We start from the raw sequence: 16,859 nt of genomic DNA on the forward strand, positions 1-16,859 counted from the left end.
AGTGAGCTGGTTGGGATCTTTTTGAGTCAAGGTATGTCAAAAAAGCAATTCTCTAAATCTATTAAACAATATGAAAATTTCTAGGAATTAAAGAGGGAATTCCTGGTTGAAGGGGGCCCATTGGTTGGATAATTGCATTTATTTTTCTCGAATCCATTAACATTCTCCATTCTCCAGATTTTTTCTTTAACACAAAAAACTGGGGAATTTCATTCACTCACTGACACCTTTATATGATTTAATGCCAATTGTTCATTGACTAATTCATGAAGTGCCTCTAATTTTTCTTTGGGAAGGGACCACTGCTCCACCCAGATGGGAACATCAGATTTCCATGTTAAAGATAAAGCAAGGTGCTCAGCAGTGGCCCCTATGGAAAATTTTCTGGAAAAACTGGATAACCAAGTCCTGTCCTATCTTTACTTGTCCTGGTTACTTCAGGTTTTTTAACTGAGGAAGGCTGGGATGGGTCATACCCCATGCCAAGCATCATATTTTTAGCAGTTGAAGAAATGGTAGGTATAGTGAGCATAGCTCCCCATTGTTTAAGAATATTTCTTCTCCATAAAGTGATAGCAATAGGGGCAACATATGGTTGTATTGTTGTTGGTTGGCCAACAGGCCCTTGACAGTTTAATATATTAGAACTTTGTTCTATATTGGACATGATACCAAGACCAACAAAAGTGGCCTGGACACTCCATTTAGCCCATCCCTCAGGCCAGGCAAATGAGGCAACTATAGATACGTCTGCTCCGGTATCCACTAGACCTTCAAGTTTTGTCCCATCCTGAAAAGTAACCTGGCATAGTGGACAAGAATCATTAAGGAAAGCATGCCAAAAACCATGTGCCCCAGTGCTGCCAAAGCCTCCTTCCCTTTGTATGGGAGCGACTTTTCCTTTATAATAAGGCAAAAGTAATAATTGAGCAATTCTTGTCCAACAGTTAAATCAATGGGCTAACAGAAGCCATGATGAAAATGTCACCATCATAGTCAGGATCAATAACTCCCAAATGAACAATTAGCCCTTTTTTGGTAGATCTGCTTCTACCTATAACTAAGCCAACAGAGTCTTTTGGGATGGGACCATACACCCCAGTTGCCAAGGTATAAGGTACATCTCGTGGCTTTAAAAATAAATTCTCTACTGTGGCAAGTCTAAAGCAGCACTGTTATGAGTGGCATGAAATAAAACAGAAACCAAAGTTTTGGTTTGAGGCTTGCTGGATGGAGAAGATGGAACAAAGCTATGGTGTAGTGGTGGAATATTTTGTTCAGGAGCATTTTTTAATTGCTGGGTGTTGCTTTCTTGGCTGAGACCCGGAAGGTCTGTGCCTAGGCTGCCGCATTTTTCTCCTGGGCCCGGGAGTGGCCTGTTAGGAAGTTTTTTGACACCACAGGAGGCAAGACATTACCATCTTTATCTTTGATAGACCTGCATTCATTTGTCCAATGTCTTCCCTTTCTACACCTTCTACAAATTCCTGGTGGTAGTGGGGGATCTGTGTTTTTCTCTTCTTTCCCCCTATGGCAGTCCTTTTTAACATGCCCAATTTTTCCACAATGATAGCATTTAGGATTATTATTTCTCAAGGATGCTGCCATATGAGCACCAATCTGATCACCAATTAAGGCTGCCTGAAGGAACTAGAGCCAACATTCTTACATGGTCTCACGAATTTATCTATAGAAGCGTTTTCCTCATTCCTGATACTGGCTAAAATTCTTTGACAATCCTCATTAGCATTTTCATAGACAAGGGTTAAAAGTAACATGTCCTGCATCTCTGGTCCTAGAATTGCACGTTTGATGGCAGCACGGAGCTTTGCAAGAAACTCAACATAAGGCTCATTGGGACCCTGAATGACCTCGGTAAAGAATTTTCCTTCCCCAGGCTCATCTAACTATGCCCAGGCCTGGAGACAAATGTCCCTAATTATAATCAGTGTCTCATCAGATAAATCCACCTGTCTATCATGCCTTCTGTACTCTCTGTTACCTGTCATCTGATCATAAGAAAGATCTGGATTACTGTCATGCCTTGACTTAGCCTCTTTATTCTACCATGAAACAAACTGCAAATATTGGGCCAGAGAAAGAACCATTTCGGCCAATCTTCTCCAGTCTATTGGTGTCAGAAACCAATCTCCACAATATGATCTAAGCAGCCCTTGAGTGTATGGTGCATTAGGTCCATATGCTATAACAGCATCTTTCAAAGTTTTAAGAAATTTGAGATCTTCCTCAGCATAGTGGACCTGGCCAGCCGGGGCAGGACCAGTTTGTGCAGCTTCCCCTGCTCTTCTGGCGGCCGCTAGAGTCACCGGCATAATGATTCCTATGTCTTGGTCAAAAGAGGAACTGGCACAAAATACATCTGGCTCATGGAGAATTTTTTAATCTCGTGGGCTAGGAAAATTAACTCTATGCATCATTCAGGAAGTCTCCACACTCTAATATACATAAGGAGGAGCAGACAGAAATTGGTTAGAGACAGGATAAAGCTGTTTAGATGTATCCAGAGATGGGGGTAGAGACCGCAAAGATTTAGGTCCTTCGTGAGAAGATTTTGGCCCTTCAGGCACAGGAGTAGGTAGTGGAAGAGAAAGAGGAGGCAGTGCTGGTAAAAGCATGTCAGTAGATGGCGCCAGAGGCACAGAAGGTTTATGTCTAGCTCCTTCAATTAACTCTTTACATTCTCTAATGAAATCCCTTAAATTAGACATTTTTTTCATGTAAAGACTGCCGTGAGGTAGAAAGAGGCAAATCGCCCTCTCCCACCTCTCCCTCAGGAGGTGGAATGTCATCCCCACTGTTAATTTCTATTTTGTCCTCCTTATTAGACAATTTAGACAAATCAGGTCCTGTTGGCTCACACTCAGGTTTAAGAACATCAGAAACATCACTATCAACTTGTGTTTGTGGGTTTTCGGTATTAACAAAGGTCTGCAAAGCAATTTTGACCAGATTATATGCTGTCCAAACTTCTGTACTAATAATGTTGCCTTGCTGGTGAAATCTTTTCATTTCCTCCCCCATGTCCTCCCATGTGGAGAGATTTAACTCATTGCGAGACTCAGGAGAAAACCAATAACAACATTCACGAACAGTTGAAAAAAGATGGGGAAAGTTTGATTTTTAACATAAACTCCCAAAGAATCTAACAAAGATTTTAACGAATGAATATACTTTTCCTCTTTAGAACTTGTACTTCCCATTTTCAATGTCCCCTTCAAATGTAAATGTTGAAAGTCCTGGGTACTTACAGCCCAGTAGTAACCTTTGGATTCTGTTTTCCCAGTGATTCTTACCTTAAGGTCAGTGAACTGAAGTTCCGGGGACAAACTGACCAGGCTTGGTCCAGCCAAAGACCCTGCTCGCTGCGCCAGATGTTGTTGTCCTCAGAACTAGATGCTCAGAGACTCAGAGAAAAGCACTGCACACAGAATGATTATTATGAGGAGACCAAGGCTCACTCAGGCCCTTGGTGGCTACCCACATTTATTGGGTGTTTTTATACACAGCACTAGTCAAAAGAAAAAAAAAGGTATAGAAATAGAAAAAGGAACATATAATGGTGAAATCATAAAGACTGCTAAGAAATTCTTTGTTCAGCACACATGCTGCTAGACACACACACAACTAGTTCTAAATCGAGAACCCTTTGCTCAACACTTTGCTGAAGACTTAACCACAATGGCGTTTAGATGTCTTGTTCTGATTGATTAGTTCCCTAGAACTTAAGAAAAGATAGTTTGTTAAAAGGAGAATAGAGCAGAACACTTATTTCCGTAACCTCCGCCGGTGCCCAGCCCCCAGCTGCAACTGTGCGAAGCCCTCCGGTAACTTTCCTTTCTGTGAACATTTAACTGATTGTTCTTACTAGCCCAGGCATGTCCACAAAGAAAGAAGTTTTTCCATCTTAGGGCAGCGTTCTTCGGGGAGCACATGAGGCCATGTCACTTGCTTTGGTTGGTGGGCCAGTACCTCTCCAGGTATGTTTGGAGACACTGGTGTATTCACAAGAAAATAATCTCCTTCATAAAGAAGGTCTGCTTGGGCAGTGCCTGTGGCTCAGTGGGTAGGGTGCCGGCCCCATATACCGAGGGTGGCGAGTTCAAACCCAGCCCTGGCCAAACTGCAACAAAAAATAGGTGGGTGTTGTGGTAGGTGCCGCTAGTCCCAGCTACTCAGGAGGCTGAGGCGAGAGAATCAACTAAGCCCAGGAGTTGGAGGTTGATGTGAGCTGTGACGCCACGGCACTCTACTGAGGGCAATAAAGTGAGACTCTGTCTCTAAAAAAAAAAACGAAGGTCTCTGCTTTTAATTCTTTGCTTTAGTGATGAGTTTATACGAAGCACTGGCCCATTGGTCCATTTAGGTGGAAACTTTCTTTTTATCTTAAGAGCAAATTCTTAAGAAGAATTCTTAAGAATTCTTAAGGCCGGGCACGGTGCCTCACGCCTATAAATCTCAGCACTCTTGGAGGCTGAGGTGGGTGTATTGCCTGAGTTCACGGGTTTGAGGTCAGCCTGAGCAAGAGTGAGACCCCATCTCTAAAAATAGCTGGGCATTGTGGCAGGTGCCTGTAGTCTCAGCTACTTGGGAGGCTGAGGCAAGGGAATTGCTTGAGCCCAAGAGCTTGAGGTTGCTGTGAGATATGATTCCACAGCACTCTACTGAGGGCGACAAAGTGAGACTCTGTCTCAACAACAACAAGAACAACAACAACAAAAAGAGCAAATTCTTCCATGTACTTCATGGTTTGTTCCTTGTATGAATTTGGACCCAGTGTATTTCAAGTCATTCCAGGAAAAATATAAGCTTTAAAATGCAACTTGACCTGATGGCATACAGTGTTGGTCCAGCCCAAGAGTGAAAGCCCAAGGGATTGCTGGCATCTCCATGACTATGTCTCTAAGTGATGTGTTCTGGAGTCAGTCTGAATATTGTTGGAAGCAGGGTTGGGGGCAAGATATCCTGGATAGGACATGAGTGAACCTCCACGCTCACCCCACAATTGTAGAGAAAATTGTGTGTTTCAGCTGTGGTGGGGCCAGGTGAATGGAAGGGAAGGTTTGAGGAGTTAGGTGTAACGTGGGGTAAAGTGGGGTTAATAATACATGTTGCCTTCTGTTTTCACCAGTGTGGGGGGGAACAATGAAAAAAGATGACGTGCTTCCACAGAAGGAGAGGACACATAAACATATCCAGCACATGTACCTCTTCTCACCTAACATCGAGCCCCCCCCCCCAAAATAATTATTTTTGCCCAAACATGGTGGCTTATGCCTATAATCCTAGCACTCTGGGAGGCTGAGGCAGGTGGATTGTAGGAGTTTAAGACTAGCCTGAGCAAGAGTGACACCTCACCTCTACTAAAGATAGCTGGGTGTTGTGGCAGGCGCCTATAGTCCCAGCTACTTGGGAGGCTGAGGCAGGAAGATCGCTTGAGCCCAAGAGTTTGAGGTTGCTGTGAGCTACCCACAGTGACAGAGTGAGACTCTTGTTTCAAAAAAAAAAAAAAAAACAAATCACATGATCTTTGGCAGAAAATGTTTTTGGTATTTGTTATCCACACTTATTTTGTGTCCACTATTGCCTCTCCCGTGTGTGTGTGTGTGTGTGTGTGTGTGTATTTTAATCATGAAGGTATATATACCAAGGTGGGAAAATGGAAAGATAAAACACTTAATAGCTTGTTAGATCGATGTATAGCTTTTCAATAGGTAGATGTATGGTACACAAGACTACATTTGTACTCTTGCTTTGGGCCCTGCACATTAGAAAGGGAATTGCAAGCTATTGACTGGCCTACAGCACAGGCTTAATAAGGGGCTTGAGAAATTGCCATACCCAGGAGTAGAATAGACACACCTAATTGATCATGTACAACTGAGAGAGGGCTGTGTGATACAGAGAGGATTAAAAGGACTCTTGAAGAGAGATGACTGGAGAAGAGGGAGGGGCCTGGGTCCAGAAGTTAGTATGAGAGCACCGAGTCCAGTGGTCTGCCACAGTCCCCCTGAATTGGCCAGAGCCAGAATGTCTGCAGAGTTGTTCAAATTCACTGTAAGGTAATAGGAGCCTTTCCCAGTTACTAGGACCATTCTTTGAATTTTTCATTTTACCCTGAGAACCTTGGAGAAAATAAATGACCTGATGGAGTTGGTGGATAAGTTGAGAAAATTCATGTGAGAAGTCTTCAAAAATAGCAGTGAACTCTGCAAATGCTAGTTGATAACATAGGAGGCAGCCCTTTGCTAAACTGTTTTGCTTAAAAGTTTTAATTCTGTTGAAGTCTTATTTTTGGTAGGACCATATTTTAGAGGACATAGTTTTATGTGACAGGGCTTTGGTCTAAATCGGTGTTTTTCAGCCTTTTTCCAAAATCTCGTGGTACTCTTGAACCTGTAGTTATACTTCTACAACACATTTAAATTATGTTGATCAAAAAAAAAAAAAGTAAAAAAAGAAAAGAGTATACTTACCGTGTTTTGAACTTTTTTTGAAAATTATTTAGTTAATGGTCTTTTTGAGGTACACCTAAGATCCTCCCATGGCACACCAGTGTGCCATGGCACATACTGGTTGAAAATCACTGGTTTAAATTGTCTTTCCTTGAAAGTTTTATTCTGCTGGAGTATGTTTTGGGGGGATCACATTTTACAGGATGCACGATTTTGTAGTGGAGGTTCTCATTTTTAAAAGAGGGATACCTTTGGAGAGCATTTCGCAGGAGCACTTTTGTTTTCCAAATTAAGCCATGCCATCTTCCAGGCAGCCTGGGGTTTCCACATCATTAGCGTGTCAAGGCTGGTTAGCATCTCCCTGGGTGTGCTTGCAAGCGAGCGCAGGGAGTCATTCATTCAGCAGGACCAGCACAGCGGCTGGGCCTGAGATCTTCTGGTACTTCACTGTCAGTAAGTCAAACATGTCTGTTCTCTACCTGGGGTTTTCAGCTCGAGATAATTGAGCCACACTTTGTTAGTAAAGCGGGTTAATAATACATGTTGCCTTCTGTGTGTGTGGAAATAATGAAAGAAGAGGATGTGCTTCTTTGAAAGGAGAGGACACATAGATACACCCCATGGAGTGTGTCACTCTTCGGCTTCCCTGCTGCTGCAAATCTAGTTCCATCACTCACAATCTGTCATCCTTTGCCAACATTCATTTTATTCCATTTGTATTCTAAGTTGCCATCCCCTTTACAGGGTATATGACTGCTTAAGATCTATTTGTCGGCTATTGTTGTGTAAAGCAACACATAACCAGAGGAATGAAAGTTTGAGCCTGAAGTTTTAATTAATTTATTTATTTATTTGGAGACAGTCTTACTATGTGGCCCTCGGTAGAGTGGGCAACCTCAAACTCTTGGGCTTAAGCGATTCTCCTGCCTCTGCCTCCCAAGTATCTGGGTCTACAGGCGCCTGCCACAATGCCAAGCTATTTTTTTGTTGCAATTATCATTGTTGTTTAGGTGGCCCCAGGCCGGGTTGGAACCCAGCAGCCTTGGTGCTTGTGGCTGGTGCATGTGGCTGGTGCAGTGGTACTCCACTGTGCTATGGGGTGCCGAGCCATGAGCCTGAAGTTTTAAAATATAAGAGGCAGTGAAGATGACCATAGGAATCTAGTGAACCATCCACTTGCCAGTTCATCACATTTTATGAATTTAAAAGATATTAATTTATTTTCATTTCTTTAAAGACCCCAGTTCCAACACTTGTAGTAGGCTTGGTACTAGAGTTGGGGAGAGCTAAATAACTCCATTGCTTTTCTGAGACACATCCAATACCTTTTAGAAGCTGCTCGATATTGGCACTCATATTCTAGGCCCTGAAGTCCCCAGTGAAATGATTTAAGTCAGTGTTCTTGAATGTTTACCACCTGAAGCTCTAGACTTAGGAGAGAATGACCTATTTCGAATCTTCCCCGGAGAAAGCTTTTAGTTTGAAAGAATCTAATAGAAAAGCTATATTAATGTGATAGTGCAGACACGTGTGGGAGCATGCCTGTGGTTATGTTCTGTGTATCTACCTCGGTGAAGTTACTAGCAAATGCTTTCTTACTAAATATGGGAAATATTTCTGGAACATTAAATCCCGTTAACTCTTAAAGAGGTCCTACTCCTAAGCTAAACAATTCAGATGGATGCAGGAGGACTTCACTTTTTCATTTTTTAAAAAGTGTGCTGTGTTGTTCTCAGAACTAGATGCTCAGAGACACAGAGACAAGCACTGTACACAGAATGAAAATCATGAAAGCGAGACCAAAGCTTGCTCAGGCCCTTCGTGACTACCCACATTTATTGGGTGTTTTTATACACAGCACTAGTCAAAAGAGAAAAAAGGTATAGAAATAGAAAAAGGAACATATAATGGTGAAATCGTAAAGACTGCTAAGAAATTCTTTGTTCAGCACACATGCTGCTAGACGCATACATGGTTAGTTCTAAATTGAGAACCCTTTGCTCAACACTTTGCTCAAGGCTTAACCACAACTGCTTTCTAGCTGTCTGTTCCAATTGATTAGTTCCTTAAAACATAAGAAAGGACAGTTTGCTAAAAAGAGAATAGAACAGAGTACTTCTTCCCATAACCTTCACAGGTGCCCAGCCCCCAGCTGCAACCGTGCGAAGCCCTCCGGTAACTTTCCTTTCTGTGAACATTTAGCTGATTGTTCTTACTAGCCCGGGCATGTCCACAAAGAAAGAAGTTTTTCCATCTTAGGGCAACGTTCCTTGGGGAGCACATGAGGCCAGGTCACTTGCTTTGGTTGGGGGTGGGGCCAGTACCTCTCCAGTGCTGCCTCGGGCTGTGCCTGTAGCTCAGAGGAGTAGGGCACCGGCCCCATATGCCAGAGGTGGCAGGTTCAAACCCAGCCCCAGCCAAAAACTGCAAAAAAAAAAAGTGTGCTGCTTCTTCACACAGGAATATGGAAACTATTTGCTTAGACTCTGCAGGCTTCTCTGGCTACTACAGATTGCCTGTGCAAGGGGCCTCAGCCCCTTCTCCCTCTCCTTCCTACATCAAGATTCTGACAGCAACTTGAATGGAGAGGGAGAATGAACCTGTACTCCCGCGTCTCCAAGGTAGCATGAGTCCCAGGCTCATTATAACTGGTGTGGGTTTTCAAGTCCCATTCCTATTACAGCACAACCTGAGAGGACCTTTGTCGTGGCCACGAACAAGTCCGGGCATGGCCATTTGTATTTCTTTCTACACTTTGTGATGTAGACAAGCGGGGATGGCACTCGGGCGCTCTCTGTTGTAGAAGCATCAGACATGACTTTGTGCTCTGCTCCCCTGCTCTGCATGTGAGAGCTTTGCCTTGGTTTGCCCATCGTAAGCCAGGTTAAAAATCAAACACATGCCACCTGGCAGACGGCGACTTCTAAGTGAGTCACTTATTTACAACCTTTGTGCCTGCACTCACCCCTTTCCCACGGATTCGAGGCCTACCTTTGTTTTAGTTGTATCTTCTTTAGTCTTGAATCTTAAAATTTGAATTAGTCTCTGATTCCTATGAATTGGACTCTAACACTTTCTCTCCCAGATAAATGCCTCGATTCTCTCTTATGCCTCAGGTTGCAACTTTACGTTCTAACTCAATTTTATAGCTCCCAGTTCCCATCATTGGCCACTTGACCAGCTTATGGTTTTTATGAGCAGCAGCTACTGCATCTCAATGTAACAAATTGCTTTTCTTTGCAAAGTCTCTTTCATATCCTGCTGTTTGCCTGGGTTAATGATTTAATCTTTGCCACTCATCCAGCTTCATGTGCCCTTAAATTTAAGGTGCGTAAGTGGGTATTCTTTTTGATACTAAAGATCAAATGTAGCAAATGCCAAGTAAACGAGTATATACCCATTTTTTTTTCACGTTAGCAAGTGGTCCTGATGATTGAGAATAAAAGCCTATTATCAAGGCAGAAGTACTCTCTTCAGCAGTTTCTGTACTGAGCACATGTCCTCTGACATTATGTTATCTGATCTTTGTTTAAAAGGTTTCTTGATTAATTGATTTCTCACTGATGCACTGTTGTATCAAAGAGTTTATGTTTATTTGAGCCATGTTTTATTCTGCTGTTAAGTATTCACTTGGTATTTTTATTTCTACCCCCACTTCCCAGTGGATGCTAGAAGATTGATTTTTTTTTCCATTTCCTTACATTTATTTTTAAAAACTAAAATCAGGGTCCAAAAAACCGTCAGTGTCAGGAACACTTCAGAAATTCTTCACTGCCTATTGCGAGATTGGCTTCATTCTTCTTTCTCAGTTATAGAACAAGCTCTTCCTGATTGGATCTCCACCAGCGCAGTCAGGAAACAATGGCTCCCCGCATCCATCACTTCTGTCTGCATGTTATCGTGTTTCAAAGGCTTTCCAATTAGTCCCAGGGAAGCTAGAATCACTCATAATTATAAGCCTGTTGTGCCTTTTGTTTCTTGATGTCCTTGTTATTCCTGTCTATCCTGCAGTGGTTTGTAACATGGTGCTATTATCAGCTCTCTCGCCTTTAAAACCTCTTGTCTGCCATTTTGACTAAGATTGATTAACTGCACTTTGTTGAAATCAATCATTTTGGATTAAAAAAAAAATCTGCCCTGGGTATTTCTTCTGGCTACTTTTACATGATTTCACTTTTTTGCAATTAATCAATTCACCAACTTGGTTTCTTTCTCTTTTTTTGGCTTCCTTTCTCTCTTGCTGTTATTTAAGAACTACCTACCTTTATCTATTATTTTTCTCCTGTCCTCTCACAGAGAACATCTCCAAGGAGAAAGGCCAATTGCAGGATGCAGTGAAATAAATTCTCCTTTAGAACTTGGTCAGACACTACTCCTATTTCCTGTTTTATAACATGAGAAAGATGGTTCTTCTAAGCGATCCTCCCCCTAAGCAGTTCCCAGGGTGGAAGCTCATGACAGCTTGCCAGCCACTTGGCAGTGACGTTATGACACGCTTCTCATTTATGCCTTGAGCTCCTCTGTGCTCTAATCTTACAAGATTGGTAAGATAGACTCAAAGTGAGACTACATCGACATGCTAATTAATATTTTACTTTCTTTCCCTAGGTACTGACTTTAACATAGATAGCTTACCTCTACCTAGAAAAGCCCATCATGACTGGGCCCTTTTTCATGAAGAGTCCCCGAAAAACAATTACAAGCTCTTTCATAAGCCGGTCATCACCTTGTTCAACTACACTGCCACGTTCAGCAGACACTCCCACTTGCCACTAACTACCCAGTACTTGGAGGACATAGAAGTCCTGAAGTCACGCCGCTACCTGGTTCCTCTGCAGTCCAAAAATAACCTTAGGAAAAGACTTGCTCCTCTGGTGTACGTACAGTCGGACTGTGACCCACCCTCAGACAGGGACAGCTATGTCCGGGAGCTGATGACTTACATCGAGGTTGACTCCTATGGTGAGTGTTTACACAACAAAGACCTCCCTCAGCAGCTGAAAGGTCCAGTCTCCATGGATGCTGATGGCTTTTACAGGATCATCGCACAGTACAAGTTTATCCTTGCTTTTGAGAATGCCGTGTGTGACGACTATATTACCGAGAAGTTCTGGAGGCCACTGAAGCTGGGGGTGGTCCCTGTGTATTACGGATCCCCCAGCATTGCGGACTGGCTTCCAAGTAACAAAAGTGCTATTCTCGTATCTGAATTTTCTCACCCCAGAGAGCTGGCAAGTTACATCAGACAACTGGATTATGATGACAGATTGTATGAGGCCTACGTAGAATGGAAGCTGAAGGGTGAGATCTCTAACCAGAGGCTTCTGACAGCTCTAAGGGAACGGAAGTGGGGCGTGCAAGACATCAACCAGGACAATTACATCGAGGCATTTGAGTGTATGGTGTGCACCAAGGTGTGGGATAATATCCGGCTTCAGGAAAAGGTAAGCACATCAAGGTCTGGCAAAGAGACAGTAGGCCGGCCACCTCAATGGTCTTTGCCCTCCTTCCTTCTGTGGTTGCTGGCTCCGTCTGTTCTTTATTCCTATCAGAGAGGCTGGACCCCGCCAGATGATTAAATATTTCATTGCTATCTTTGGGACTGAAGTTTATAAGCCACGTCCTTATTCCTGAAAGCCTTCAGTTCTTTGTGATTTCTTCTGAAGGAGGCCAAGGATGCTGTAGAAAGAGGGGAGAAGGCCCAAACATAAAACAATTAAGAGCTTTGCATATCATCTTCATGGTCAGTCCTTTAATCCCACTGTTAACAGTGTGGCGGAGGAGTATGGTGGCTTCCTCTGTGACTTTTGTGCTGAGGCCCCATAGACATCGTTCTGAAACTCATTTTCATTTCACGTGTACAACTAACCCCCTTCTCTCTCCTTCCCTCTCTCTGATTCTTGCTCTTTTTCCTTCTTGCACACATACATAGATATAAATATGTAAATTATTATATAGAATATATTAATGTATACAGATTATTCAAATAATGATGGGGATAATTCTTAAAACACTTTTTCTAAATTTTTATGAAGTCCATGCCAATGTCTTCACATGTCTAATTGCCCTTAATGTTTGTTTGCTTACTTTATTTATAATGGGAATGATCCCACTTTATGTATAACTGAGTTTGTTAAAGGGAACTTTGTGGAAAGAAAAAGATGCGTTTCAATTTCTCTTGAAAATTTTTTTTCTGTTTGTTTTTATTAAGTGAAATACACATAGGTCATGAATACATTCATTCGTATATGGGATACAATGTGCTGATTTTTTTTTTAATACAATCTGACATGGTTAGATCAAACCAATCAACATAGCTTTCACCTCATTTACTTGATTATTGTGCCAAAACATCTATGTTCTACACTTAACAGATTTGACTTGTACCCTTGTACCCCCCATATGCTTCATAGGTGTGGTCCCACCTTTTACCCTCCCTCTATCAAACTCCATTTCTCTCCTTCATCCTGGGCTATAGTTGTGTTCTATCTTGCATAAGAAAGTGTAAGTAAATATAAGTAGGTTTCATGGAAGTACATTAGATACTTTTTCTTCCATTCTTGCGATACTTTGCTCAGGAGAATATGTTCCAGATCTCTCCATGTAAACATAAAAGAGGTAAAGGCTTCATCTTTTTTAAGGCTGCATAGTATTCCATGGTATACATAAATTTTTAAAAAGTGAAGAGGTCCACAAGTACCACTTACCTGCTACCTGTCACCCCTCCTCCCCTGCACCTACCTCCCAGAGGCACATAATGTTTTATCTAAATTCCCTGAAGGCAAACAACTTTTGTTAAATATTTAAATGTTTATTTTGGTTCTCATATTAATTCAGGTCAAGCATAAACCTATACAGTGTGTGACATTATTTTTAAGTATTGTACATATATATATATATATATACATATATATACACTATTTGGGGCTTTCCTATACTAAATGTGTATATGTTTATACAAATTTAAAATATTCAAACACTATTTTTCTAATTCTAAATAGTAATATTCTAAAGCTATTTTTCTATAGCTTTCCTATACTAAATGTGTATATGTTTATACAAATTTAAAATATTCAAACAGTATTTTTCTAATGTAAACAGTTATGAAAATTTTAACTCTTTTATGTGGTTTTATGTAATATTTTAGCTCATAAAATCATTTATTTGATACCGACTGTCTTGATTAGCAACAGGAATCCTAAATGTTAGTTACATCATTCTTCTCACAATGCACCTGGATTTCTGATGATTTCCTTTATGATCTACATTTTAGGGCCACCTTATAGCAAAAATAAAATATACTACACATACGTGCAAACACACATACACACATGTGCACATGCATACTCCTGTGAAAACATGGGAGAGAGTAGAGTCCACATTTTTTTATTTTTTTATTGTTGGGGATTCATTGAGGGTATAATAGGCCAGGTTACACTGATTGCAATTGTTAGGTAAAGTCCCTCTTGCAATCATGTCTTGTCCCCATAAAGTGTGACACACACCAAGGCCCCACCCCCCTCCCTCCATCCCTCTTTCTGTTTTTCCTCCCCCACCCCATAACCTTAATTGTCATTAATTGTTCTCATATCAAAATTGAGTACATAGGATTCATGCTTCTCCATTCTTGTGATGCTTTACTAAGAATAATGTCTTCCACTTCCATCCAAGTTAATACAAAGGATGTAAAGTCTTCATTTTTTTTAATAGCTGAATAGTATTCCATGGTACACATATACCACAGCTTGTTAATCCATTCCTGGGTTGGTGGGCATTTAGGCTGTTTCCACATTTTGTCGATTGTAAATTGAGCAGCAATAAACAATCTAGTACTAGTGTCCTTATGATAAAAGGATTTCTTTCCTTCTGGGTAGATGCCCAGTAATGTGATTGCAGGATCAAATGGGAGGTCTAGGTTGAGTGCTTTGAGGTTTCTCCATACTTCCTTCCAGAAAGGTTGTACTAGTTTGCAGTCCCACCAGCAGTGTAAAAGTGTTCCCTTCTCTCCACATCCATACCAGCATCTGCAATTTTGAGACTTTGTGATGTGGGCCATTCTCACCATGGTTAGATGATATCTCAGGGTTGTTTTGATTTGCATTTCTCTAATATATAGAGATGATGAATATTTTTTCATGTGTTTGTTAGCCATTCGTGTGTCATCTTTAGAGAAGGTTCTATTCATGTCTCTTGCCCATTGATATATGGGATTGTTGGCTTTTTTCACGTGTATTAATTTGAGTTCTCTATAGATCCTAGTTATCAAGCTTTTGTCTGATTGAAAATATGCAAATATCCTTTCCCATTGTGTAGGTTGTCTCTTTGCTTTGGTTATTGTCTCCTTAGCTGTATAGAAGCTTTTTAGTTTAATGAAGTCCCATTTGTTTATTTTTGTTGTTGTTGCAATTGCCATGGCAGTCTTCTTCATGAAGTCTTTCCCCAGGCCAATATGTTCCAATGTTTTTCCTATGCTTTCTTGGAGGATTTTTCTTGTTTCATGCCTTAAATTTAAGTCCTTTATCCATCTTGAATCAATTTTTGTGAGTGGAGAAAGGTGTGAGTCCAGTTTCAGTCTTTTACATGTAGACATCCAGTTCTCCCAAAACCATTTATTGAATAGGGAGTCTTTCCCCCAAGGTATGTTCTTGTTTGGTTTATCGAAGATTAGGTGGTTGTAAGATGTTAGTTTCATTTCTTGGTTTTCAATTCGATTCCAAGGGTCTATGTCTCTATTTTTGTGCCAGTACCATGCTGTCTTGAGCACTATGGCTTTGTAGTACAGACTAAAATCTGGTATGCTGATGCCCCCAGCTTTATATTTATTACTAAGAACTGCCTTAGCTATACGGGGTTTTTTCCGGTTCCATACAAAACGAAGAATCATTTTCTCCAAATCTTGAAAGTATGATGTTGGTATTTTGATAGGAATGGCATTGGATAGGTAGATTGCTTTGGGAAGTATAGACATTTTAACAAGTTTGACTCTTCCCATCCATGAGCATGGTATGTTCTTCCATTTGTTAATATCGTCTGCTATTTCCTTTCTGAGGATTTCATAATTTTCTTTATAGAGGTTCTTCACCTCCTTCGTTAGGTATATTCCTAGGTATTTCATTTTCTTTGAAACTATGGTGAAGAGAGTTGTGTCCTTAATCAGCTTCTCATCTTGACTGTTATTGGTGTATACAAAGGCTACTGACTTGTGGACATTGATTTTATATCCTGAAACATTACTGTATTTTTTGAAGAGTCTTGTGGTTGAGTCTTTGGGGTTCTCTAAGTATAAGATCATGTCGTCAGCAAAGAGGGAGAGTTTGACCTCCTCTGTTCCCATGTGGATTCCCTTTATATCCTTGTCATGCCTAATTGTATTGGCTAGAACTTCCAGCACTATGTTGAATAGTAAAGGTGACAGACGCCAACCTTGTCTGGTTCCAGTTCTAAGGGGAAAAGCTTTCAGTTTTACTCCATTCAGTAAAATATTAGCTGTGGGTTTGTCATAGATAGCTTCAGTCAGTTTTAGAAATGTGCCACTTATGCCTATACTCTTCAGTGTTCTAATTAGAAAAGGATGCTGCATTTTATGAAATGCTTTTTCTGCATCTATTGAGAGGATCATGTGATCTTTATTTTTGCCTCTGTTAATATAGTGGATAACGTTTATGGACTTGCGTATGTTAAACCAGCCTTGCATCCCTGGGATGAAGCCTACTTGATCATGATGAGTGACTTTTTTGATGGTAAACTGTAATCTATTGGCTAGGATTTTGTTGAGAATTTTTGCATCTGTATTCACGAGTGAGATTGGTCTGAAATTCTCCTTTTTGTTTGGGTCTTTTCCTGGTTTTGTTATCAGGGTGATGTTTGCTTCATAGAATGTGTTGGGGAAGATTCCTTCTTCCTCAATTTTTTGGAATAATTTCTGCTGTACAGGAATAAGCTCTTCCTTGAAGGTTTGATAGAATTCTGGTGTGAAGCCATCTGGACCAGGGCATTTTTTGGTTGGAAGCTTTTTTATTGTTTCTTTGATCTCAGTGCTTGAAATTGGTGTGTTCAGGAGCTCTATTTCTTCCTTGCTAAGTCTAGGGAGAGGGTGTGATTCCAAATATTGATCCATTTCCTTCACATTGTCAAATTTCTGGGCATAGAGTTTCTGGTAGTATTCAGAGATGATCTCTTGTATCTCTGTGGGATCAGTTGTTATTTCCCCTTCATCATTTCTGATTGAGGTTACTAAAGATTTTACTTTTCTATTCCTCGTTGGTCTGGCCAATAGTTTATCTATTTTATTAATTTTTTTTTTTTTCAAAAAACCACCTCCTTGTTTCATTAATTTTCTGAATGATTCTTTTGTTTTTAATTTCATTGATCTCTGATTTGATTTTG

General features: G+C 40.9%; 1 protein-coding gene across 5 annotated transcripts in view; it reads left to right on the forward strand.

The window, feature by feature from the left end:
• FUT10 (fucosyltransferase 10) overlaps positions 1–16,859 on the forward strand; it is a 427,469-nt gene that overhangs the window by 135,568 nt on the left and 275,042 nt on the right. For all 5 annotated transcript variants that reach the window (XM_053578686.1, XM_053578687.1, XM_053578689.1 and 2 more), the window contains exon 3: positions 11,082–11,917. In XM_053578686.1, the coding sequence (XP_053434661.1) occupies positions 11,082–11,917 (836 nt within the window). The remainder of the gene's footprint in view (positions 1–11,081; positions 11,918–16,859) is intronic.

Source organism: Nycticebus coucang, chromosome 24 (assembly GCF_027406575.1).
Source record: "Nycticebus coucang isolate mNycCou1 chromosome 24, mNycCou1.pri, whole genome shotgun sequence".
NCBI lineage: Eukaryota > Metazoa > Chordata > Mammalia > Primates > Lorisidae > Nycticebus > Nycticebus coucang.